This window comes from Suricata suricatta, chromosome 8 (genome assembly GCF_006229205.1).
Source record: "Suricata suricatta isolate VVHF042 chromosome 8, meerkat_22Aug2017_6uvM2_HiC, whole genome shotgun sequence".
Taxonomy (NCBI): domain Eukaryota; kingdom Metazoa; phylum Chordata; class Mammalia; order Carnivora; family Herpestidae; genus Suricata; species Suricata suricatta.
This window is the reverse complement of record NC_043707.1, coordinates 81,524,038-81,550,841: the sequence shown is the minus strand read 5'-3', so window position 1 is coordinate 81,550,841 and position 26,804 is coordinate 81,524,038. Positions and strand designations below refer to the sequence as shown.

Genomic DNA, 26,804 nt, shown 5'->3' with positions numbered 1-26,804 from the left:
TTGTGGTGACTGTACATGCAGGAGTGCAAAGTCCCCCTCACTCCTGAATCTGCAATTGTACCCAAAACTGAAGTCTGTAGTTTCTAGAATGCAGGTGAAACAAAAGGGGAGATGAATGAACACCGATGGGGGCATAGATCTCTATTCTGGCCAGCTCAGATGATATCCAGGCCACAGGGACTTGATTTTCTGGGTGGCGCAGCTCCTGTGCCCTGAGTTTGACTATGCCCTATGACTGAGCTGGGGGTTGTTACTAATATCTCTCCAGCTAATCCTGGTCGACGAATCAAATGACGGCCACTGGAGTTAGTACACATTCCCAGTGGATTCTGGCACAGGGATCCTTGAGTTTCTAGTGCTGTTACAATCTTCGTAGGAACTTCTGCATGAAGCTGGGAAAGGACAACCAGGGATTGCCAACCTCTGGCATGTTTGCTGTGTTTAACGAGCAACTATCACGCAGCGGGCTTGAGATTTGATTTAGGCTCACTTTTTTATTTTTTTGAGAGAGAGAATGTGAGTGTGTGTGCATGCACGTGAGCAGGGAAGGGGCAGAAAGAGAGGCCAAGAGAATCTTAAGCAGGTATGGGCTCAATCTCATGACCTTGAGATCAGGACCTGAGCCAAAATAAAGAGTCATAAGCTTAAGCAACTGAACCACCCAGGCACCCCTAGACTCACTCTTAAAGAGTTTACATGGACCGTCCTCATCAACACCTAATATTCTGACTCTAGACCAAAGTGATTCTAGATTCCTTTTGATGATATAATGTTTCTAGGCTCTTTTCGTGGATGCAAGAAGTTCCCCAAATATGAGCTATTCCTAAAGCCCTATAATAAAACTGTGTCCTATGACAATTTTCAAATGACATATTTTTTTAAAATCACCATGCTAGGGGTGCCTGGGTGGCTCAGTTGGTTTAGCACTAACTTCAGCTCAGGTCATGATCTCACATTCATGGGCTCAAGCACCATGTCGGGCTCTGTGCTGACAGCTCAGAGCCCAGAGCCTGCTTCGGATCTGTATCTCTCTCTCCATCTCTCCCCCGCTCACACTCTGTCTCTCAAAAATAAACAAACATTAAAAATTTAAGAAAAAATAAAAAAATAAAGTAAAATAGAATCACCATCCTAAAAACTGGGTAGTGCTGGAAAAAGAACTAAGGACTGAGCTGAGGTGTCTTGGGTCTGTGAGACGTGGTTGAGGAGGCAGAGAGAGCCAGGTCAAAGCGACCTGACAGGTTTTGCTATTCTTGAGTGTTTTCTTGCAGGAAAAAAAGCTCTTCACTGGGTGAATTGTGGAAGCCCCTTGGCACACAGAATTTCTCACCTCAGTAAACCTGAGCTAAGGACATTATAAAATACTATCCCCTGAGGCACCTGTGTGGCTCAGTCAGTTAAACATCTGACTTTGGCTTAGGTCATAATCTCATAGTCTGTGGGTTCGAGCCCTGAGTTGGGCTCTGTACTGACACCTTGGAGCCTGGAGCCTGTTTCAAATTCTGTGTCTCCCTCTTTCTCTCTCTGCTCTTCCCCTGCTCACACTGTCTAATCTCAAAAAATAAACATTAACTTTTTTTAATAAAATGCTACCTCTTTTTTCCCCCTTTCAGAAGCACCCAAGTTATGTTGTACTTCTATGGCCAAAGCTACTCTGGATAGAGGCAGATAACAAATGTATCAAACACATTAAATTTGTAACTGGAAATCCCAAGCTACATTAAGTGCCCTTCACCTCTGTTCTTATGTCATCCCCTTGTGCTGATTAGTTTTATGCATCAACGTAGTGTCACCATGTTTTATTTATGTGTTTAATGAGTTACCACGTGACTTTAGGTAGATTATTTTCAATAATGCACATGGGCCAAACTCACTCAGTCAAAAGCCTTAAGAACAAAAACTGAGGTTTCCCAGAGAAAGAATTCAGCAATATAGAAACCCTGTTGGCCCACCCTATAGATTTAGACTTATCAGTCCCCATAGCTGCATGAGAAAACTCCTTAAATCTCTCTATACACATGCATGTGTGTTTGTGCATAGACGGGAGGCTGTGCTCATATGAAGAAAACAGGACAAAAATAACAATCAAACCTCATTTCCTTGCACATAACATTGATGGCATTTATTTAGTTTAGATAAAGACTTCCAACACAGAACACTGTCAGGAGTTAACCACCAGGAACAATGTAAAAGAGATGAGATGAAAGGCAAGTATTATATAAAGATGAAATAAACAGTTTTTGTTTTTCTACAGGATTTACTGCAAGTTACCATGCTGTGAAAACAAAAGCTGATCACTCTTAATATGTCAAATTTGTTTAGTAATTTAAAGAAAAATATATGACTCCCATCACACAGATAATACTAAATCTTCTTTACAAATCAAATCATCAAGAAGTATCTCTCTGGAGAGACTATGGACCTACTATCACACTATAACAAAAATAAGGCTACTATCTTCAGAATGTATGGATAATTAGCAATCACCCATTAACATAGTGAATGTTCTAATATTTGGGGAAATATCAGAAAACTATTTTTTTAGAAAACAAATTTCTCTGGACCTTGTTTACCATGCTGATGAGATTAGTTTGGAAAAGGGGTCTTGTTTAGTCTAGAAAATTTTCAGAGTCCAATATAGCTCTGGGCTAAATAGATACTGAACAACCTTTACAAGGACAAGTAAGCTTGGAAATTACAGTCTTATTTTGAATTAGCTTGCTTTAGTCCAAGGTATGAAATTAATAATCAAATACCAGGAATTTCTGTGATGTACCCAATGCCAAATGGCTACTAACATTCTATTTCCTACTATGACAACTCCTTGATTAGAGGTCGGTGGGAGGCATAAAGCATGTTGTGAACTATAAAATAAACTGTACTTCAATGCCCAGATCTCTAAAGATAAATCTTGTTTTTCAATATAAGAAATCCATTAAATCAAAGGACTGTTAATTAGAGCAAAAGTAGTATAAGTAAAACTGAGGCAGGAAACTTCTAGTTGCAAAGGAAATACATGAAAGGCTTAATCATTCTAAGAGAAGAATCATTTTCCCAGTGGCCCCACTGCTATGGATGATATTTTCATGAGCCTGGGCCACCTTCTCCAATGGATACTGAGAACCTATTACAGGTTTCAGCCAACCAATTTCCATTCCAGCTTGAAGGGCTGCTGCATATTGCCTAAATTCCCCCTAAGTAGAAGAAAAAGGTATGTCTGTAGAAGAACATATGACTCAAGTTTCAGAAGTGTTAAAAATTTTCCGATTCTAAGAGCTAAAACATAAACAGTTTCTTACAGATATGTGGCTTTTTGTCAACTTGTTCAGAACTACAGAAAAAGTAGTTCTATATAGAGTAACCATAAGTCCAATTTGTCTGAGACAGTGTCAGTTCACAAAAGACCTACTGTCCTGAAGGAATTACTAAGAATACGTCTTTTCTCTCTCAAGAGTATCCTGACTTGGAAAAAAAATTACATTTTCACCCTGGTTATCTTATAGTGACTAATCCTTAACATACTCATGTAGTCAGATAACTAAGTTTAACACCTACTTACACTTTCAGTCTGCCTGACTAGACAAACTATACCAATGTTTAAGTTACCAAGATCCCAAACACTTTTTTTCCTACCTTAGTTGATGAGTAGAGAGAAACTCCAATTATACTAGATTCCATTGTCATGGTGTCCCGGGGGTTTATCTCAATAGGACCTCTGCTGCCAACAACCTATTATGAAAAACAGCACGTCTATAGTTAAAGATTACTGCAAAATAGTATTAAATTATGGTAAAACTTCAATGTGGTAAAAAGAAACCAAAATACTTACTATTACTCGTCCTCCTTGTGACAGAAGCTTCAAATCATTATTAAGATTTACATTAGCTAACATTTCAATGATCACATCAATTCCTTTTTCACCAACAGATTTCTGTGTAATAAAAAAGAACCCAGAGGACATAAGAAAATAAGTAAAAAAAAAAAAAAAAACCTATAAAATAGTTATCATAGTCCCATATATGGTAGAATGTGCTTCAAAAGACATAAATGCTACATTTTTAAGACTATCATACAAAATTTTAATGATCTAATTTAAGGTGATGATATAATTGCAAGGCACCAGTCACAACATCTAAAGTGATAAAGATTTATACTAAATAAATTTCAAGTGCTTTGACTTGACTTGACTATAAAATACTTATTCCTTAGTTGAAAGTTTTGTCTTCAAAATGTATTTTCACAGAGAAACAAAAACAAATCCCAAATCCCAAAAAGGCTTCCACTTAAAAAAAAAACTAAAAAAAACTCCCCAAAGCAGACAATCACTGGCTGTTTGGTGATGCAGAATTTTTGTGTGTGTGCATTCAGTTTTGTCCCACGTGGTTTATACTCAGGTTGGCTACTACTACTTTCCATTTGGGTTTTCAGAGATTTCGGCCATCCCAAAGTGGCTCTCAAATAAGTTATAAATATATACCTTATATTCATTTTGTTCTAATAAAAAAATGAATACCTATGTCAGGCATTGTTAAGTACTGGAAATTCAAAGATGGACACAGAGAACTCAAAACACAGCTAGAGAGAAAGATGGACAATACAGCAGACACAGCTGTGAAGGAATGAGCTAGGTGCTGCGTGAGTGGAAATAAACCACAGGTTATGGCAAAAAACAGAGTTACAACCCTGATCACCTGTAATGATCACAGGAGGTTCCATGAGATGAGGACCTGGACACTGAGGAATGAACAGGCGTCCCTTAAGCAAAAAGGGAGGAAGAGGAGCCAGCAGAACTACAGCTGAGGCGCAGTCCCTCTGGGCAGAAGAAACAGAAAAGCAAAGAGCTATAGCCTGAGCATCCACATCAGGATCAGAAAGTAGCTGAGCAGAGCTGAGGCACGTGTTTGGGAATGTGAGGGGCAGGGAGGCAAGAGAGGTGGGGAGGTAGAGAGGAGGCTATAAATTGGAATGGACTGGAAACATGCATCGAATGTCATGTTAAAGGATCTAGACTTTTGGGGGGGGCAGGTGTTCACTAATTAATTTTTGTGTTCAGACTCTGTTTTAGACACTGAGGTGCAGTAGGGAATATGAGAGACAAAAATTTCTACCTCCTGGATATGTATATATATATGTATATATATATGTATAGTTAAGGAGAACAAACAACTCTGGAGAGAGTGAAAATAGAAGGGGGTAGTAAGTCAGTTATAAACAAAAGACAAAGCTGGAGAATATGAAGATTAAACTAAGTCACAACAGAGAAAAAGAAGAAAGATGTATTTGAAAGGCATGACAGAGATGAAACTGATAGAGGGAGGTGACCAGCCTGATGGGTAGGAAGGAGAACAGTGATTAAAAGATAGGAATATAAAAGAAAAAAACCTTGTGTCTCTGTCTAGGGGGAGCAGATGAGTGGTGGCATCGGCAGGTGGATGAAAGGAAGGCAAGGAACTCAGGCCAGAGACAGTGTTGGAAATCAGCAGATTGCGGGCACTAACTGAAGCCATGGCGGGAGATGAGATTGGTCAGGAGGAAGGTCTAGTGCCAGGGAAGATGAGAGACCAAGGGGAAAGCGTAAGGAGCAGCAACACTTAAGTAATATGAGGAGGAAGGGGACTGGAAATGAAGTCGGGAAGTAAGAAGAGAACCAGCTTTCAGGAGATGTGGTCAGGGGCAGCTGCTGCCAAAAAAAATCAAGCAGAATGAGGGCTAGGCCAAAAGCAGCAGATGGGTACCTAGGGGCCCACCGGTGACCTCTGACAAGCAGTATAAGCAGCTGCAGTGGAAGGAACATGCGGAGGAAGGTGATGGAGGTAAGGAAGGAAAAGAAGTGTGGTGACAGAGAGTGTGGAGGGTTTGATAAAAGGCTAAGGGAATGATCCGGAGAATGAGAGAGACTTAGGAAGAGAGAGACTTGGGCAGAGAGAGTCACTAGAAGATGTAGAAGCCACAAGACCTCAAGGTCTTAAGGTCAGACTTCTGCAAAACAAAAACATATTCTTAAAATAACTGGTCATTTTTCATCTTTATAAATATCCTTGGATAATTTTAGGTTTTCTAGATATATAACAAAAGAGTGCCTTTACCTAGCTTTTATTTGGCAAGATGATGTAGTGGTAATACATAAGTCTTCACTCATATTTTCCTCAATTTGTAATGACCTAGGTTACTCAGTAATCAGTACCTGAAAAATTCTAATTCTTTCTCAACATGAGCAAGTAGTCTGAGGATTAGCTTGAATTCTGCTCTAGCAACGAAATACATGCAACGAGTAACTAAAGTCTACCTCACCGCTCTGGTTGTGGCCGTGATTATTCCTCCATAGCGTACAATTAAAAGTAAACTTTGTCCCCTAGGTTAGACAGATCCAGTTCACAATCTGTAGCTACCTAACTTCTCTGGAAAAGTTACACCAACAGAAATTATATTAAGAAATTAAGAAAACCTCATGGTACCCAGAGGTGTGGGGTAGGAACCAGTGAAATGGGTGAATATGATCAAAAAGTACAAACTTCCAGTCATAAAAAAAATAAGTCATGGGGATGTAATGTGCAGCATGACAACTATAATTAATAATACTATATCATGGATTTGAAAGTTGCTAAGAGTAGATCTCAAAAGTTCTTATAAGAAGAAAAAAATTTGGGGGTGCCTGAGTGGCTCAGTCAGTTAAGCATCTGGCTTTGGCTCAGGTCATGATCTCATTCACAGTTCGTGGGTTCGAGCCCCGCATTGGGCTCTTGCTGACAGCTAGCTCAGAGCCTGGAGCCTGCTTCAGATTCTGGGCCTTCCTCTCTCTGACCCTCCCCTGCTCGCACTGTCTCTGTCTCTCAAAAATAAATAAAAACCATAAAAAAAAATTTTTTTTTAAAAGGAAGAAAAAAAATTTGTAACTATGTATGGCAATGGATGTTAATGAGACTCATTGTGGTAATCATTTCACAATATATGATATGTACAAATATAAAAAAAATTAAAAAGAACACCTCACAGCTCTAAATATGAAGCTGTAACTTTACTCAAAATGTGACTGCATTAAAGAGTACTAATTTTTATAGCTGAGGCCCTGGAAAGGCCATATTTTATTTGATAAACATAAACAAGTCAAATGACAGTGTAGGTTTGAAAATTAGACATCTCTGCTTTTTAAGTAAGACTTTAAAACACACATATGCATAAAAAAAGAAAAAACAACTTTAAGACAGTGGTTGATTAAAAAAGTTACAAATAGTAAGTCTCTCAAGAAACAAAATTTACTTTTATAAAACTGTGGACTAATTTTACCTTAATTTTATCAATATAATTATGTTCTCTGTGGTTAAACACTTTATGGGCTCCATTTTGCAAAACGACGTTTTGTCCTTCCTCAGTGCCAGCTGTGCCCAGAACCTCTAAACCATAAGCTCTAGCAATCTGGCATGCTGCCAGTCCAACCTGAAAAACAAAACATAAAACCCACAGTTTTAGATTCTTTGCATCCCTGAAAATGTTTATTAAATACATGTAATAAACTTAAGGTCCTTTAGGTCCTGCCCTACCCTTAAGGAATTTCAAGTCTAAATGAAGAAATAAGAACAACAATAGCTAACTTTTTCTGAGCATTTATAATGTGCCAGGTATCACACAAAATACTTCCTATACATTGCTTTATTTTATCCTCACTATAAGCCTATGAAGTAGATACAATTCAGAGAACAAGTTCCATAAGTGAGAAAACTAAAGCTTACGTAATGTAAGTGACCTGCCCAGATCACAGAGACGGGAAAAGGACCAAGTCACAAAGCTGGACCAAATCAGTCTGTAGAACTTTAGCCTCTAACCACTGTATCAAAATTTGTAGTTAGCATCTGCTTTGTACAGAGTTTAAAGATATTCAAAACATGCTCACTAGCTTCATACTACCACTGTACGTATAAAATATTATATAACAAATAGTATATCATTTAAATGGAAGAGACAAATATATGAGCAAATTAGTTTATTCATCCATATGATGACCATTTACTGAATGTTTACTATGTGCTAGACATGTTACTTCATGTAAGAAACTTATGTCCTAAGAAAGGGGAGAAATAATAAGCACAACAAATAAATGAATAAATTAAAATTCAGAAGATAAAAAGTACTATGATAAAACCCAGCCTATTGTGTTAGAAGGACACAGAAAGAAGGGCTAACTAGGTCATCACGAAAGGCCACTCTGAAGAGATGAGACCTGAGGGAAGTGAGGGACAAGCCATGTGCGGATCTGGAAAGCCTGGTGGAGAGTGCTATAGGCGGAATGGTGTGGCTCACCTTGTGACGTGGGCATGAGCCTGGGGCGTTAAGGACATAAAGAGCGTCCATGTGGCTCGAGGTCAGGGCACACGGAAGACAGTGCAAGATGTGGCCAGAAGGGTACACAGAGCCTTGCAGATCCAAAGGCTCTGGATTATATTTAATAAATATTCAGAACTACCAGATGGAGGCACATGGGTAGCTCAGTCGATTAAGTGACCAACCAACACTTGATTTTGGTCTGGTCATGATCTCATGATTTATGAGTTCGAGCCCCACATTGGGCTCTGCACTAACAGTGTTGAGCCTGTTTGGGGTTCTCTCTCTCTCTCCCTTTCTCTCTGACCCTCCCAGGTTCTCTCTCTCTCCCTCTCTCGAAATAAAAAATTAATAAAAAGAACATTTTATATGGGAGACAAATAAAAGGAGGTGGTGATGGGAGTAAGATGGACCGTCCTCAGAGATTGAATGTGAGAGGTGAGGCACAGAGAAAAGTCAAGGATGTCTCCTGGGTCTCCTCTCTGGGGAGGTTAACAGGTGAGGAAGATTAAAGAGATTACGAGAATCAAGTTTGTGAGAGGATCAAGACTCCCTCTGAACAAGCGTAGCTGTACTTGCTCGCCTAACCGAAGATGTGTAGTAATCAGCTGAACACGCATATGGAATTGGAAATATAAATTTGAGATTCATCAGTTTAGAGATGGTATTTAGAGCCACAGATTGTATGAGATCACTAGACCACTATATAAATGTGCTTATAATAAAGGAGAAATAAAAGAATATTAGGGATATAGATAAAAGCAACTACTTAAATAACAGTTCTAGGAAATCTATGTGTGGTTACATGACCTATGAATGGCACAAGTAAGTGTCACATACATTTAGAGCAGGGCCTCTCAAACTTAGCACTATTGACATTGGGGGTTGGACAGTTCTGTCTTGTGGGGGCTGTCCTGTACATTGAAGGATGGTTAGCAGACTGTCTGGTATCTACCCATCAGAAGCCAGAAGCTCTCCATCCAGTGACAATCAAAAATGTCCCCAGACACTGTGTAAAATGTTCGAGGGGGAGGAGGGATGATGCCACACCACCCCTCACTAATAACCAATGATTAAGGGGAAGGTAAAATCATGGATGGGGCATGACAGAAAAGATTTAAAATGAAAAATGATGATAGAAACTGATTAAAATTGTAACAGAATCACAGACTCTCATGCCTGAAATAGACTTTAAAGATTGTATGGCATATGGGAGTGATGAGCCTGAACTCAGTTGGGTTTTGGCAGGGATTTGTTTGATTTGACCAAAACAAACAAACTCACTGTCTGATGAGTGAAAGAGACATTCAATTCCATGAAATAAAATATACAAAGGAGTTAGCACTACTGATTTGCTATTTTAAATTTAAAAAAAGGGGCGCCTGGGTGGCTCAGTCGGTTTAAGCATCCAACTTTGGCTCAGGTCATGATCTCGCGGTTCATGGGTTCGAGCCCTGAGTTGGGCTCTGTGCTGACAGCTCAGAGCCTGGAGCCTGCTTCAGATTCTGTGTCTCCCTCTCTCTCTCTCTGCCCCTCCCCCACTCATGCTCTGTTTGTCTCAATAATAAATAAAAACACACAAAACACTTTTTAATTAAAAAAAGGCCTCTAATAAAACTATATCTATACTAAAAACAACATAAATATATCTCTTTATGCTCTACTTTAAAGAGGCACTTAATCACTATTTATTCTATTCTTGTCAACAATTATATCAGCAATACTCCTTTGAATAGATGATATACCAATATATGTCAACTATTTTTCTTCTATTTACTTTGTGACATTAAAATAGAGCACTCCCCACCAATCTATCTGCATAACAACCATGTTCATAAATTCCACACCATTTTAAATCCACACCATAATCCCAAAGGAATTTGCATTAAATGAGGACAGAAAATACAAACAGAAGCAAGACAAAACCCAGTACTATTTCCCTCTGGTAGGGCAGGGAGGATCAGAAGCACTTCACACACCAGGCCGCCAGCCTATCCCTGCCAGCCAGGGATTTAACAAACTCAGCCAGCTCAGAGAACAGTGTGGATTTTGCCTTAAAAAAAAAAAAAAAAATCATGGTGAAGCGACTGAGCTTTTTACAAGAGGGTGAAGGGAATAAAAAGAGATTTTCTTTAAATTCTTCTCTCCCTTTCCTACTGAAACCTCTCCCTGTTATACAGAGCACAAGGATAGCTCTCTCAAAGCTAAAACAATTTAAACAAATGCATGTTTGACAGATCCTTTAGTTATTTTGGGTGAAATTTAATTTAACCCAAAAATAGCCTCTTCAGTGAAGCCAGGCAATGGGAATTTTTGACAAGGTATATCTGTCATATTTTCTCAAGCTCCAAAAAGACAATCTTGGTCTTTTTAGGAAATAGTTTGATCTGTGAAATCCTTCGGAATTGATCTATTTGAGGTAGACAGGAAGCTAAGTGTGGCACTTCATGCTTCATCTATCTAAAGTAACAGAAACACAATGGGCTGAATCCTCTGTTTGCACGACCTGGCCACCTTTAGTGGTAAATTCACATTTCCAGGACGCTACTCATTATGCTGGGTACAATGTGCCATTTTTAATAGATTACTTGTGCCAATTTACTCTGCAGAATACACAGTTCTCTGAAAGGGTTAACCAGCTTCCTCAAGGTGAGCCATGTAGCCCCAGGACCTGTATTTTAAAACTGTGAATTCTCATCTCCAAAATTTCTAAAGCCTCTACGTGCAGGATAGAGGTCATGTGGATTTCTTGTTAAATTCCAACCTCAGAGCTCTAACTTTTCCTCTAAGCTCCTCAGAGGCAGATTGACAGCCAGTTTCTGGAAGAAGCTTCTGACAGCCCTGTGTTGGGTTATTTCACTGAAGGGCTTATTTTAAAAGTTCTCCATCCGCTCCCCACCTCCCCACATTAGCATTTTAAGCCACGGGTTGCGGTGTTAAGGACACAGCTGTACACTGTGCATTCCGTGAATGTCATCAAAGCGCAGCAGGCGAGCAGGGGAAGGGAGAGAGAAGGGCCGGAGCACTCACAGTGCAGCTCTGCAGTGCAGTCTGGGGCAACACAGGTGAAGCTTTAATGAGCCTTAGTTTCCTTATCTAAGGGAACACGGAATTAATACTACCTTTAAAAAACCGTTTAAAATTCTAAATAAATATTCTTATAGCTACTCGAAGGCAAAAACAAACCCAGTTTATCTGGGTCCACGCCCAACACAGGTGGAAAACCTAATAAAGACACTTTGAATGGGGTGATCTGTTGAATCTATTAATCAAGAAATGCTAAACTAATGACAAGGAATCACTTTCAGAAGACAGAAAGAAGCTTTACTACAAAAAGCAATATATATTGACTATGTTTATAAATTTGGCTTTTAAAAATGACTTAAAAGAAATATAATGTGAAACCCATTAACAAAATCCCATTTAAAAATAAGCTTAAAAAAATACTTACTCCTCCACTAGCCCCATGTACCAGAACACTTTCTCCAGCTTTCACTCGGGCACTACAAAAGAAGACAGGATCATCACCTCACTGTGAAGCCAATTAATTCAGGTGTTTGTCATTCTTAAGAAAATTCTACCCTCAGTTCAGGGAACACTTCCCCAAACAGGAAGTTCATTCTACTTTACAGCCCCAAATTTTCTCCAGTTTTCAGAGGCTCAAACAATGGCTCTTCAGAGCCACAGACAAAAGACAACCTTAAATTCATTTATTCATTCAACAAACATTTACTGGGAATCTGTTATGTGCCAGGCACTGTGTGGGATGCCTGCCTCTTAAATTCATTCCCCCACAAAGTATCTCAAAACAGGCTTCTTATTAGCTCAGTCTTTATTCTGTGGTCCAGGGTAATGCCCAAGTAAACACAGAAGTCAGATTATTTAAGAAAACATTCTTCCTTCTCTGTGCCTTTGAACATCAGGTTGCACAACCTCTAAGCCGGCATTTCAGATAGTAATGCTGAATCGGTGTGGTAGGAGAGTAAGGAGTATGATAAATCCTGTCACAAAGGGTTCCATGTCACCCCCAAAATGTCTAGATCCTCTTGTGAAACAACATGTTGTTTTTAATTCTGGCTCATACTACTACGATACCAAAACTAAGGCACAGGCAGCAAGACAGACAGGAGACGCTTTATTATTCCAGATGGACAAGTGCTAATGTCACAAGCCAGCAGCTGTTCTGTGATCCAGATCTGCCTCTCGGGAGGATCTCTTGCTTCCTAGAACAACAGGGGTGGCCACACAATACAGACACTGTGGTCAATCTAGGAATAAGAACAAAATAACCCAGGGCCTTGCTCAAGGCTGTATGCCAACAGCTGACAAATGGCAATTGTGAGCAGTAAAGGAAGCTTTTTCCAATACTCTTGCTTAGAGATAAGGGGACTGAGGGCAGTGAGATCATGGAGAGTCTGAAATGATACACTTAAGATAACTACTACCAAAACACGTTGACACTTTAAAACATAAATGTAAGGGAAAGAATAACTAATGTTACACTATGGGATATGAAGTACTTTTCCTCCAACAACGTTTAAAAACAACTTACAAACAATCCCCTCCAACACTAAGAGCACATTCTCCTAAACCATGGGGCTTGGGGCAGGTGGTGAAAAAGCAGACTAACCCCCTCCTGGATTCCCACTGGATTCTGGATATCTCTGTGAAGGGCCTCTTCCAATCAGCTGAAGGCTTTAATAGAACAAAGACTGGCTTCTGGAGCAAGAAGGGATTCTGCCTGCAGATTGTCTTTGAATTTGAAATCGAACTCTTTCCTGGGTCTCCAGCCTGCCAGTTTACCCTATCAGACTTTAAACACAAGCCTCCATAGAGCAATCTCCCTGCCTCAATCTCTCTCTCTCTCTCTCTCTATATATATATACACGTGTGTGTGTATATAGTACATACATATTTTTGCACACATTCTGTTGTTCTGTTCCTCTGGAGGACCCTGACTTATACAGTCATCTCCTCCTGGGGCTCATATCAGGGGCTGGAGCCTTGGCCTCTGAAGCTTCTATGCTTCTGTCCCTCATTCCCTTCCGGTCACTGAAGACCAGTACCTGGCATACAGGCTTTCTTTCCCACCCCAAAAACAGCCCTAATCTAAACATCCCCTGGGGGAAAAACCTTGAATCACAATTCATGAGGTCTCCTCCACTTCAGCAACTCTTTCCCAAGGCTCCACCTGGTAACCGCCCTCACCCATCCCATTCTACCTGAGAAGCAGCAGGCCCTGACAACCAATGCTGTGACAGTCATCTCCTCTCCTGATTCTGCAAGCCCATATTCTCTCAAAATCTTTCCTTTGACTTCCCAGAGACAGCCGTCTCTCGATTGTTCAGTTTCTGCCCACTCGTTGCTCCCAACCTTTCTTCCTACGCTGGACAGCCTGATCCCTGAAGCAGGTTTCCCCAATGCCTCTCTCTCTTCCTTTCCAATGCTCTCAACTTCCTTCACACAGTTCCATTTTACCACTAGTACTCCAGGGCTAGACCAACGTTAAAATCTAACTTCTTTGATAATCTATCCAAATAGCTTAGTACTATAAAAAAAATCACATGACCATGGGTTTTGGTGCCACTTCAGCTCTGATTCTCAAAAGATCACTTTGCCTATTTAATTATGAAAAGTGAGGCAATCACATAGGAGTTCCTTCAACACTCCACCTCCCTACCCACAAATTTTTCCATAATTATACCGTTTTTACCTCTTATAGGTTTAGCAAACGAGCTGTCCTTTGGATATCTGAAGCCAATCTCTCTACATATGTCCACCCTCTCTTCCAAGCCTTCCATCGCCTCCTCTCAGCTAGATCTTATCTCAGCTATAAACATGTTCAATTCTCGCCCAACCTTTAGAAAACCCTGTTGCCCCTCACTGTTCCCTGTTGCCCCTCACTGTCGCTCCCTCTTCCCTCCATTCAAGGAACCAGTTTCCGATTCCTTCTGCAGCCTACTCACTCAGGCTTCTGTCCCACCACTACTGAAAACAACCTGACTGAAGTCACCAATCACCTCCTCACTGCGAAGCCGGCCTGTTCTTTTTTTTCCTCAAACACACCTCGCTGCTTCATTTGATGGCCAGCTTCCCTCCCTAGTAACATCAACTGCTGTTTCTAACACTGCCAACACTGATGGAGTGCTTACTCTGCGCCAGACTCTGTGCTGAGCTTTACCAGGGTTGCCTCAGTAGCAGAACTACCAGGAGTTCTCACCACTCCCCTAGGAGGTTGGTGCTATTACTATCTGTGTTTTTCAATTTAGTAAACTACAGCTCAGACAGGGAAGTAATGGGACCACAGTCACAGGACTGATGGTAGGACAAGACAGTACTCTAACCTAAGTCTTCCTGTCTTCAAAGACCATGACCTTAACAGGTGTTTAACAGACACCAGGACCCCTAGACTCTCTTGGCCTTGGCATAGGCTCCCTTTGGTCTCCTAGGACTCTGACTATACTACATGCTGAAATTCTTGAAGGTTCTATTCTCACTCCCCTGCACTTTACTCCCTGAAGGCTTTCAGTCACTTTGATCTCATCAGCTCCCACCCACAAGCTGACAGCCCTCCTTTCCATCATTAGCCTTCAGGCTTCAGACTTTCACCTAACAGGTTGCTGGTCTTCTCCATTACAATGCCTATCATGGTTTCCACTCCAGAACTGGACTCGGCTTTCTTTTGAAACTTTTTCTTCCTTTTCTTTGTCACAGCTAAATATTATCCAAGCTAAAAAGCTAGAAGTATCTGTTAAGCCCCTCTTCTCTCTCATTGTCCACATGCAAACACTCACCAAACAGACTTGATTTCAGCCTTCAAAAGTTGTCCTTTCCCTTCCACCTTTTCTACCATGCCCCTTACTCTGGCCCCCAAGTATTGTGCCTAAGAGATACTTGTATAAGATCCCCCATTTTCTTCTCCATTCCTGTCACCAAATCCACCCTTCACAGAGCTGACAGGTGATCTTAATGAAACACTCATATGACAATATCACTCTCCTGAATGAAACATTTCATGACCCCCAATCCCTTACAGGACCAATATGTGAGCTCCATCATCTTGCTTTTTACAATATAAAATCTATACCATGTGATAGCTAACATTTATTAAGAGATGACTATACTCTAGCCTAATTCTGTGCTGCTCTTTGCCAAATTGTTATAGCTCTCCCTAAACATCATGATTTTCCCCTGGACACTAGGCTATTCCTATTGTCTAGAATTCCCTCTCCACTCTGAACTATCCTTCCTCAGGATAACTCCTTCTGATCTTTTTCAAATACGTAGGGAATTTGATGAAAATACAGATTCTCAGAGGGGTGCCTGGCTGGCTCAGTCAGTGGAGCATGTGAGTCTTGATCTCAGGGTTATGAGTTCAAGCCCCATATTGAGTGTAGAAATTACTTAAAAATAAAATCTTAAAAAAAAAAAAAAATATATATATATATATATACATACACACATATATGTTTAAGGTGCCTAGGTAGCTCAGTCAGTTCAGCATCTGACTCTTGATTTCGGCTCATGGTTCATAAATATATATATATATATATATATATATATATATATCCTCAGATCCCAGCCATGGAAGATAATCAGTGGGTCTAGGGTAGGGCCTCATATTGTACTTTTAAATTGCAGCAATTAGTTTCAAGGGCTAGATAACAAAGATTTTTGAACCATAACTTTAAAATAATCCAAGCCTTACATCTTGACAGGAAGCCCTAACACCACTGTAACATGCCTTATGATCCCATCAATCCCTATGCACATCTGTACCACTGTACTTCCTCCACATTATACATCAATATTATTACTCTGCCATCTATCTCTCTTACTAGACTATCAGACACATCTTAAAGACAAAGACAATGTTTTGCTCTTCTTTATACTCCCAGTGATTAGAATAATCTCCCAAATTAGCATAGTCTCCACTCCATAAATACTTAATGGTAGCCAAATATAAGAAACAGATATATGGACACATGGTAGGAAGAAGGCAGTATCGGCTCTATCATCGGCAGTGTGTGGTCTCACCTGTGGAGCAGAGCTCGGTAAGCGGTAAAATACGGGATACCGATGGCAGCTCCCTGTTTAAAGTCCAGTTTTTCTGGCAGCGGGTACACAGTGTGATCTGCTGCAAGGGCATACTCGGCATAGCCCCCAGAGATGGTGCTGGTAGTGAAAACTCTGTCACCTTTCTGGGGAAAGCAAGAGATTAATAAATGCACCAGGGGTTGAAAAGTATGTCAAAATGGGTATACCTTTAAGATGCAAGCGTTATAACAACAAATAAGTATTTATGTATTGCTTCCTACATATTAGGGACTGGTAAAAATAGCTTCAAAATCCTGAACATTAACATTTTTTTTAGAGAGAGAGGAAGCACGAGCCGGGGAGAGGGGTAGAGGGAGGGAGGAAGAGAATCCCAAGCAGGCTCCATGCTCAGCACAGAGCCCAAGGTGGGGCTTGCACCCACAATCCTGGGATCTTGACCTGAGCCAAAACCAGAGTCAGGACGCTCAACCGACAACTATCCAGGTGCCTCTGAGCATTTTTAAATGTTTTATTCATAGAAATAAAGAAGAAGAAAAATTAAAGGAAATAGAAAAGATAAGAGGAAAGAGAACCTCCAGAATGGTGTAGCAAGAAGACAACTAATCTTTATCGAGAGCTTACTGTGCAAGACACTGTCTTAGGTGCTTAATGAGTACTGTCTAATTTGATCTTCTCAAGAGCCTATGAGGTAAGTACTTTTCTTATCACCACTTCAGATTAATTCCACTATACAAATGAGGAAATGGAGGGACAAAGAAGTTCAATAATTTGCTCAGATTAAACAGTTAGTAAATGGCAGTTAATACAATCATTTGTTCTCTCTGCTATAGTAGGGAGAAAATAAAAGGTAAGGCTTCTTCCACACACCAAATAACTATTATAAATCCTTTCTACATTTTCACATATACACCAAGAGCAGGAAACTATGCCTGGATCCTGACAGGAAGATGAGCTGGGACAGGTTTCTTCCCTTGTTACAGCACCAGAAACACAGTAAACTCTCCGTAAACTCTGCTGGGTCCCTGCTATTGAACAGCAGATGCACAGTTGGAGGGCGAGGTAAGGCACTCTGCAAGCAAGCCTTGGAGCCTGCCCAACGTGACCTGCAGCTAGAGAAATTAGACTATTCACTGCAAACACCTGCCCCAACTCTTCTTTAAAAAAAAAAAAGTAAATATTCCTTGGAAGAAGCACAACCTTAAGGCATAACTCTCGGTATACTTAAATTTGTCCTTAAAAAAAAAAGAGATCTGAAGAAGTAACAGCACCATGCGTGCGATAGAAACAACAAAGCTTCAAAAGCCAGCCAGGAGTCAAAGACAAGCCTCAGGACTTAGCAGTGTCACTTGCAAATGGTCAAATAGGACTGTGCTGAGATCAGTATCATTTTTACAGCGTAAAAAACGTAGCACTCCTTCCAATATAATTCAAATATTTTCTAAGAATTCACTATGAAAGCAGTACTTTGAGTTCTGTGATGGGTATTAATAACAAAACACCTTCCCCCACTGAAAGCATCTCAAACTCAAGGAAGAGAGAAAAGAAAAGGGTAGGAATAACTATAATGCAAGACAAAGATGATGAACCATCAAAGCTGGGTACCAGGAAAAGAAAGGAATTATTTCCAAGTTGAAGGAATAAAGAATATCTTCACTGGGAAGCAAATATTTAAGGTAAGTCTTGAAGAATAGGACAAGATTTTAAAAACTAAAGCTGAGAAGAATCATTACGAGAGAGGGAGAAACAAAATAAGTAAAGAAACAGTGGCAGGAATAAGTGCTGAGAAATCACTAGCATTTGTACCCAACGAGTGAGTCGTCTAACGTATGGAATGTAATAGTTTCAGGGGGAAAATGAAAGGGAATTAAAGCTGGAGGGTAAAATCTCTTCCACCTATGCTTTTAAGTTTCAGTTCAATCCTGCCAAGCAGAAGAACAACAATACAGTAAAGAGCAACTTTACTAAAAAGTAAATTACAAGGTGAGAAGGAACAGAGACAAGAATGGAAGGATGGTAGGAAGGAGCGTGAAATACCTTCTCTGACAACATAATACTCTGAAATCTGCAAGGAACTAAGGTAAGAAATAACTGTAAAATAATCAATTACATTTTAGAAAATGCCCTTTATACAGCAAGGATTGACTGGAGGGGGAAGGAGGGCAGGTGCTAACTACCCGTTACGACATCAGGTAAGGGAGTAGGTAGAATATCCTGAACTAGAAGCAGTAGGAATGAAAGAGGAGAGAGAAAACATTTCTAGTCAGGGGGAGTGGAGAGAGAGAGTGAAGAGATAGGCCTCAAACCACAGAAGTCACCAAGGTAGTCACACAAGAGAGGGACAGATCTAATGTGACAAAAGATAAGCTCAGTTTCAGACACACATAGCGATTACCAAGAGATGACTATGTGGGTCTCATACTCGGTAACACAACTTTCTGTGGTGACGGAAATGTTCTGTATCAGCACTGTCCAGTAGGGTAGCCACTAGAAACAGGGGGCTATTCGGCATTTCAAATGTTGCTATTGTGACTGAGGAACTGACTTTTTAAATTTTTAATAAGAATTTTAAGTAGGCATATGCGGCTACCTTATTAGACAGCACAGTCCACAGCTTCAGCAGTTCTAAGCTACAGATATCACATGAGATCACGGACACCATGGGAGTGCATGAGATCTTTGCGAAGAAGGGACGGAATACAAAAAGCAGAGGTCTACGTAGGGGCCAAGAGCATTAGGCAGCACTAAGATTTGAGGAGTATCCCGAGAAAAAGAAGCTGGAACACCAATGTCCAGGAGGAAGTGGGGCAGAGGACAGGAGAAAATGATGTCATAGAAGCTGAAGAAAAAAAAATGTAAGGAAAAGTAAGCGGCTGAGAGTGTCAAATGTTACGGAGAAGTCAAGAGAGATAATGACATAAAAGGGCCCATTAACTCCAGCAATATAGAGGCCATTAGTGACATTAGCAGGAATCATTTCAGTGGAGCGATGGGGGCAGAAGCCAGACTGCCACAGGCCGAGGAGTGCAACGCTGTAGGACTCTGATGGCCTTCCTGTGCAGAGGCCACGTTAATCTCCTCTGGCTCGGTCCAATTTTGGTAAATGTGCTGCCAAAGTTGAGCAGGTCAGGGAATTATGGGGAAAGATGCTGGAACATGAATATACTCTCTGTGTTTTATATTTCTCTTGGCATATAAATAATGAAAGCCCTGATCATAACATTTTCATTGACTCAGTCACCTTGATCTGAGTCAGAGCTCTAAAAATGTATAGTTGACCTTGCATCTTTTTCATTTTTTACTCATATTCAAAAGAATTGGCCTTCCCTTTATCCTATGAAACTGAATTTATGAAAGACTTAAACACTATGTAGGCTTGTTTTTATCGAGAGGTAGGAAATAGTATAATTTCCTTGCTTACTTTCTTTCTTACATATATTTCTGCTACGTCAAAAGGATCACAGTTCAATTCTGTGAGAGGAAGGGAAGATACAGAATTTACCCAGCACTTGTCACCAAAAATGCAAACACAGAAGACCCCTAGACAAGAGGTAATCTCTTTTTTGAACAGAGGAGTCCCCCAAGTGGCAGAAATTGTGTAATGGGGACTTTTATTTTTTTGAGTTTTTATTTAAATTCCAGTTAGTTAACATCCGGTGCAGTATTAGTTTCAGGTGTAAATACAGCGATGCAACACTTCGCTACATCACCTGGTGCTCATCACAAGTGCACCCCTTACCGTAAAGGGGCCATTTAAAGATTCAGATACAGACACATTTGAAATCTATGTCAAAATATGTTAAGAAAAATATTATGCCAAAATAGAAATAATTTAAAACGTAATACCTTGAAAGATACATGATCTCCCACAGCTTCTATCACCCCAGCCACATCTGAACCAGGAGTATAGGGTAAGTGTGGTTTTCTCTTGTAAGTACCAGAACGAATATATGTTTCCACTGGGTTTACACCACATGCATGGACCTTGATTAGAACCTGCAATGACAATATATTTTAGTTAAAACAGAACATTAGGCATTCATTCAGCATCATGCTAGGACTATACAGATTATGAGAGCTACAAAAATGGAGGGCAAAACCTTGCCTTCAACAAGTTCACATTACAGTTTTGCAAACCAACATATAAATAAAAACATAAGCCAGAATGGTTTATGTGCTCAAAACATTTGGGGAAATGGTAGTGGAAATATCTGAGAAAATGTGTGGCACAAACCTCTATGTCCTCATCAAACCTATTTCCTCCTCCTCCTCCTGGGCACGTAGGAAGAATATCATTTCATGGCGTCTTCAGTTACGAGTAGCAAAATGACTGACTTTGGGCACAATGAGAGCCGCTCTCAGGGCTGGCCCATAAAGACCTTCTGGGCAAGCCATACTGTGCCTGCCCCCTTTCAGGAGAAGGGAACTCAGAAGGCAGACATGGAAGGCGGCAGAGCCACAGTGATGGAAGAAGCCTAGGTCCCTACCTTAGAATTCTGCGATTTAGTGAATGAGAAATAATTTTTTACGTTGAACGATTGAGATTTTGAGGTCACATTTACCACAGAAGCTAATTTTACCTTAATTAATACCTAATAATTACTTCTGGTGGAGGAGTAAGAGAAGGCCTTACAAAGAAAGCAGTATTTGAGCTAGACCTTTAAAAGAAGAATAGACATTCTTTCAGAATGGGGGAAAAAAAAAGACATTTTAGGTAAAAGGAATAGTATTGCAAAGAAAGAAAGAAAGAAAGGGCCTCCTGGGAGACCAGACAATCTTCTTGGGGAGACCAGACAATGCTGTTTGTTATAGCACAGTCTACTGAGAAGGAGCAGAAGAAATGAAACCCTAAAGTTAGGTTACGGCCAAATTGTAAAAACTCGTAAGGTTCAAGGTTCATTAAGGAAATGAGACTTGAGAGTCATGGAAGGTGCAGTAATAAAAATACATAATTTTTAATGAGAAAGTATACTATTAAAGTCACAGGAAATGATTAAACTCTTCATTTAAATTCTCTTAAATCATATGTGGAAAAGCATGTATACAGAAGAAAACTATTTTCCTATTGTGCACAAAATAAAAATCATGAAAGTTTATAATAGAATAACCTGTTCCAAACTACTTAGGATTTTATCCAGAAAAAATCAATTACTCCACTGCATAGATGATTCCCAACTTCAACAATTTTCTTGCAACAGGCTATTTTTCCTTTTCATAGCTCTACCTCACTAACTGTTATAATTACGTTCTCTTTGTCAGACCTTATATATATCATCAGTATAAACTCTGTCCTAATCCAAGGCCTTTTACAAATTATTGTGAGCCTGCTTCTTTTGAACATTAACCTGATTGCTGGAGACTCATACGCAGTGTAATTATTGCCTGTTTTTATGTCATTACTTCTACCTGATGGTCTTTTGGAGTTGGTACTGCCACATCCGACTGGAGTTTCAGCACTTCCGGTCCACCAAATTCAAAAACTCTAATTGCTCTCATCAATTTCAGTCCGGTTGCCATGGTGATCTAGATACCAAGAAAAAAAAAATGTATTGTCATATGCATCTAGGCTACCACTATGGGTTTTTTTTCCCCTGGAGGGGGCAGATCAAACAATTTTCAAACAACAATTTAAATCTTGAGCTTACACAGATCTCATTTCATGTTTAAGAACCTTTCATCTTACAAATCCTTCAGCTACAAAGCAAAATACTTCATACTACTTCCTACAGGGATTCAGTGCCTTCCACAAGGGAATCAAACATGCAAATAAAAACATCTGGCTAGACATAGCATGATATAATATCTTGGGTTCCTTTTTGTGTAAGCTTATGCTGCAACATCTTAGAAATTTTAGGAGCTGATGTTAAGTTTTATTAACATTAGATAAATAGACCTTCTGTTAGATCATGAAATATTTCAAATATATAGAAAAAAAAGAATATATATAATGAATACATTTGCCTACTACCCTGCTTTACCAAATGTTAGTATTTTAAAAGCTCAGAACTTTATAGACATGACTGAAGCCTTCTGAACCATCTCCAAACTCATTGCTGGCCCACCCTTTTAAGAGGCAATTATTACCATAGACTCAGTGCCCCTCATTCCCAGGCATGATGTCACACCACAACTACATGTATATTCATTAGTCAACAATATGTGCTATTGTGTTGCATGTTCTCAAACTTTATTTAGATTGGATCACACTGTCCTTAATTCTGCAACTTGCTTTTTCCTTTTAACAGTAAGTTTCTGAGATTTATCAATGGTGAAACATTTGACTTTATGAAGTTCTTTCACTTTAACAAAGGAGGAAAACATTAAAAACTAAAAATACTCCTTTGTGAGCAATCCTTTTATAAACTACAAGGGTCATTTGCAGTTAACCTTTATGTCCTACCACTGTTATTTTTTTCTACCACTGTTATTATTGAAATGAAAACTCAGAGCTAAAATAAACTCTAAAAAAAGGTAAAGAACATTTGAATATAAAAAGAGGTAATTATGGAAATCTTCCATACCTACAGATGTAATGAAAGGGTTCAGACTGGATCTCCATAACTTTGCCTGTGTGTTATCACAATTTCTTGAAATTAACCACATCAAATATTTAGATCCTGCCACCACCTAAGACATTGTTGCTAACTTCTGGAATAATTATATTCATCAACCATGAATAGCTAAAAGATCAAAAAGAGTTGTAGAAACTAGGACTTGAAAGAATTAGGACTTTTACTATATTGAAGTTCAATACAGGGCTACTTAGAACAGAGCACATGCTAATGATAAAATGTCAGTGCATGTACAGGGGGTAATCAAGAGTATTTGGATGGTGCTATTAATGGAAAGTTGTTGATCTAATTAATCAAAAGTTGTATCATTTAAAAATCCTTGAAGTGATGCAATATAGTACCTAGCACAGAGGAGTAAGTAAATTTTCCATTGCTAGAAGGCTGTTTAGCAATGGCATCTCCTGAAGGGCAGACCTCAAGGGGGCAGAAGCAGGCAAACAACATAAGCCAAAGGTCACTGTAGAAGCAGTGTGGCAGTCCCTGAGGGTGACACTTGTGGAGTGAGGATTGGGGAAAGGCAGTTCACTCCATAACTACCGGCAGTCTCACTACTATATTTCTACTTACGTCTTCAATCAGGCTGGGTATTTGTTAGACGAGAAAGTGAAACTATAAAGACCATAAAGGGGCGCCTGGGTGGCTCTGTCTGTTGAGCGTCCGGCTTCAGCTCAGGTCATGATCTCAGGGTTTGTGGGTTCCGAGCCCCATGTCGGGCTCTGTGCTGACAGCTCGGAGCCTGGAGCCTGCTTCCGATTCTGTGTCTCCCTCTCTCTCTGACCCTCCCCTGCTCATGCTGTCTCTCTCTTTCAAAAATAAATAAATAAAAATAAATAATAAAAAAAAAGACCATAAAATAGAAACAAGAACAAAAGAAGGTGGCTCTGACCAGAGTGTTCCATTCTGGTAAAATAAGAACACAGTTTTGTTTTTTTGTTTTTTCCTTTTTGTCATCAGCATGGTGTTATGGAAAGAGCATGGGCTTTGGAATCTGACAGCCTTCAGTAGGAATTCCAGCTCTGTCATTTACTAGCCACATGGCCCTGGGCAAGGCAGTCAACTGTTTTTAAGCTTCTTCATCTGAAAACCGGCTTCCCACCCAAGGTTACTGTGCTCGGGACAGGGCAAGCATCAGGCACTGAACCTGGCAAAAATGTTTACTCTTATATATAGTTGATGTCATTATTCCTTTCCTATTTATTTTCTCCTTTCCAATTTCTTACTGATTAAAATATGCTTGATTCTGTAATTCCATAATCACTTTTGATTTTACATAACAATATTTACAGGACTCGGATTATTAAAACAAGACCTTGGCCTCAATGAATTCAGTCTAGAGAATCATTTAAACAAAACATTAATATCAAACGTTGCTATTCATTTAACAATATCAAACATTGTTATTCATTCACCACATTCTCTGTGAACATTAACTGTAAGGGGGGCACTGTGCTAGCCTCAGAGGACAAAAGGGCAAAGAGAAAATGCCCCGGCCCCTCCTAGCTCCTGCTCCCTCCTGCTCATTTCTTCACACAGCTACACACACCATGGAAGATCCGTAGCTCCTTGGCCACTTTCTACCTGCTTCTTGCCTGTTTCTGTCTTTCAAGCACTCGCATCTACCTTTTCACCAACAGACGTCATTATTATCCTCAAAGAACTGCAGTAGTAATAAAAGCAAAATTATCCTGAAATAGGATCTGTCAAAATTATCTAGCACATACATTTCCCCCCCTACATTTTGACACCTACTAAGTTAGGAGAAAAGAACAAAGAAAGGAGGATACTCATTCTCAACAATGGATTTAGAAAACCCTGTTGCCTTGTCCAGTGTGGCCATCTTATCCTATCCATCTTGTTAGGAGACAGGGCATAACCTTGGAAGCGCTGTCTCCTACGTTGCTTCTGTCCATCTTATTTCCCACTGAGCCTTTGCTGCTATGATTGATCAGGCTCCAACTGGCACAAATTGCCTTTGAAAACCCCCTCCACTACCCACAGGATCATCATCTGCTTCATAATACATAAGGTGATAAGTCAAAAGGAAAAAGAAAAAGAAAATAATATAACACACTAGTAACAATTTTAATTCTTAAACCCCTATAATACCTAAGTTCTTCTACAAAGCATGTCTTTCATGTCCATTGGGATAATTATTTTCACCATATGTAAAAAAAAAAACCCAACCATTTAATTGTATGCAGAAATGGAAATAAAATCACCATCCATTTTATGGATGAGACAACATTCCAAGAAGTTAAGAGGCTCACTAGAGACACACAGAAGCAGGGTGAGAACCCAACTCCTCTATCTTAAATATTATAAAGTGACTTTTTCCCCTTACTGTATATCTTTTTCATGTCATCCTTTTAAAGTTGGCATAGAGGACCCTTAATTTCTGAAAAATATACTTTATAATGGTGATAACTGAGACCGGCTGAGCTAGAAATACGAAATTCTACTAACCTGCAGGTAGGATTACATATTTTATGATTAAGGCATCTGCTCAGAGTTTGAAATTTTCCAAACGCCTAGAAGTTCTGGAGATTCAGTGGTGATACACAGGGCATGACTCTATTAGGAAAACTAATTTCCTTATCTGTAAAATGGGGCCAGTATTCCCTAGCAGAGAATCCCTCTGAAGATTAACTCCAAGAGCACCCAGGTGGGCGCTTCCCAGGGCGCCCAACATGCAATAAGCTCTATTATTCACGCCAAACCATTTGCATGTCAGCAGACCTGCCACTTTGCTAGTGTTTTTAAATACATCTTTCTAGAGGCACCTGGGTGGCTCAGTTGGTTAAAAGGTTAAGCGGCTGACTTAGTTCAGGTCATGATCTCATGGTTGGTGGGTTCCAGCCCGCCATCAGGCTCTGTGCTGACAGCTCAGAGCCTGGAGCATGTCTTCAGATTCTGTGTCTCCCTCTCTCTCTGACCCTTCCCTGCTCGTGCTGTCTCTCTCCCTCTCAAAAAAAAAAAAAAAAAAAAAAAGAAAGAAAGAAAAAGACAGTAAATATATCTTTATATTTATCAAATATAAAATTTAAGTGAGAGGATCCTGGTTTAATTTTTCGTTGTACTTTTCACCTATAAAAGATTGCCAAGTATACTTTACAAATCAGAATTTAAAATTCTTCCTCAAATCTTTTCTATGCTCTGTTTCAATCTGTTTCGTTTCACTAAAAACTAAAGGGGTAGGGTAAGTGTTAGGAATATATGTTAACATAGGATAAGGAAAGTCACAGCAAAGGCACAGTACAAGAGAAGAGCGTAAGTGAAATTAAGCAAGAATGGCTGGCAAGACATAAAAAATAAGAACTTGAAAAGAGAATAATCACCAAATGTGCTGTTGATCAAGAAAGACTTATGTAAGCCTATTTTTTTTTATTAGCCTTAAACCAGAGATACTAAAAAAAAAAATTAGAAGTAATCTAAGAAGTCTCTCCCTGGCTGTATAACCTTGACCGTTTACTCCCGTGGCCTGGCTCTCAGAGCCCACTTCTAATAAGGGCGGGTAGTGGGTAGGGAGGGGTTGGTGGAGGAGGATTTGAATAGATAATTCTAAACCCCTCCACGTTTTGGGAAGAAAAGATTGGATGGAACTGGGCAGGCAGCTCTGCGGGTTTGGGAAGAGTTGGGTGGGATGTGCTTCCGCTGACCAGGCACGGTGCATGCCCCAGGCTTCAGTGAGAATTGCACAACCTTTTCCGCTAGCACTCCAAACTTTAGCCTTTAAACAGTTCAAATATTAACACATTCCCTGGTCACTGAAGCTAAGTCGCGTCTCGGAACGAAGTGAACATCAAATGATGTGTTTACGTGATGTTTTGTAAGTTTTTTTGCTTTTGAAAATGATTCCAGGTG

The 26,804-nt window shown here is 39.8% G+C and overlaps 1 protein-coding gene across 2 annotated transcripts in view; it reads right to left on the bottom strand.

The window, feature by feature from the left end:
* Positions 1 to 26,804, bottom strand: part of CRYZ (crystallin zeta) — a 33,864-nt gene that overhangs the window by 6,491 nt on the left and 569 nt on the right. Inside the window, exons 2-9 of one of the 2 annotated variants that reach the window (XM_029947634.1) lie at positions 21,778 to 21,894; positions 20,218 to 20,367; positions 16,354 to 16,517; positions 11,768 to 11,819; positions 7,285 to 7,434; positions 3,830 to 3,931; positions 3,634 to 3,729; positions 2,096 to 3,194 (exon numbers count right to left, since the gene is read on the bottom strand). In XM_029947634.1, coding sequence (XP_029803494.1) covers positions 3,030 to 3,194; positions 3,634 to 3,729; positions 3,830 to 3,931; positions 7,285 to 7,434; positions 11,768 to 11,819; positions 16,354 to 16,517; positions 20,218 to 20,367; positions 21,778 to 21,888 — 990 coding nt within the window. In that variant the 5' untranslated portion in view covers positions 21,889 to 21,894 and the 3' untranslated portion in view covers positions 2,096 to 3,029. Of the gene's footprint in view, positions 1 to 2,095; positions 3,195 to 3,633; positions 3,730 to 3,829; positions 3,932 to 7,284; positions 7,435 to 11,767; positions 11,820 to 16,353; positions 16,518 to 20,217; positions 20,368 to 21,777; positions 21,895 to 26,804 lie in introns of those variants that run through there. The other variant, XM_029947635.1, reaches the window with a different exon arrangement.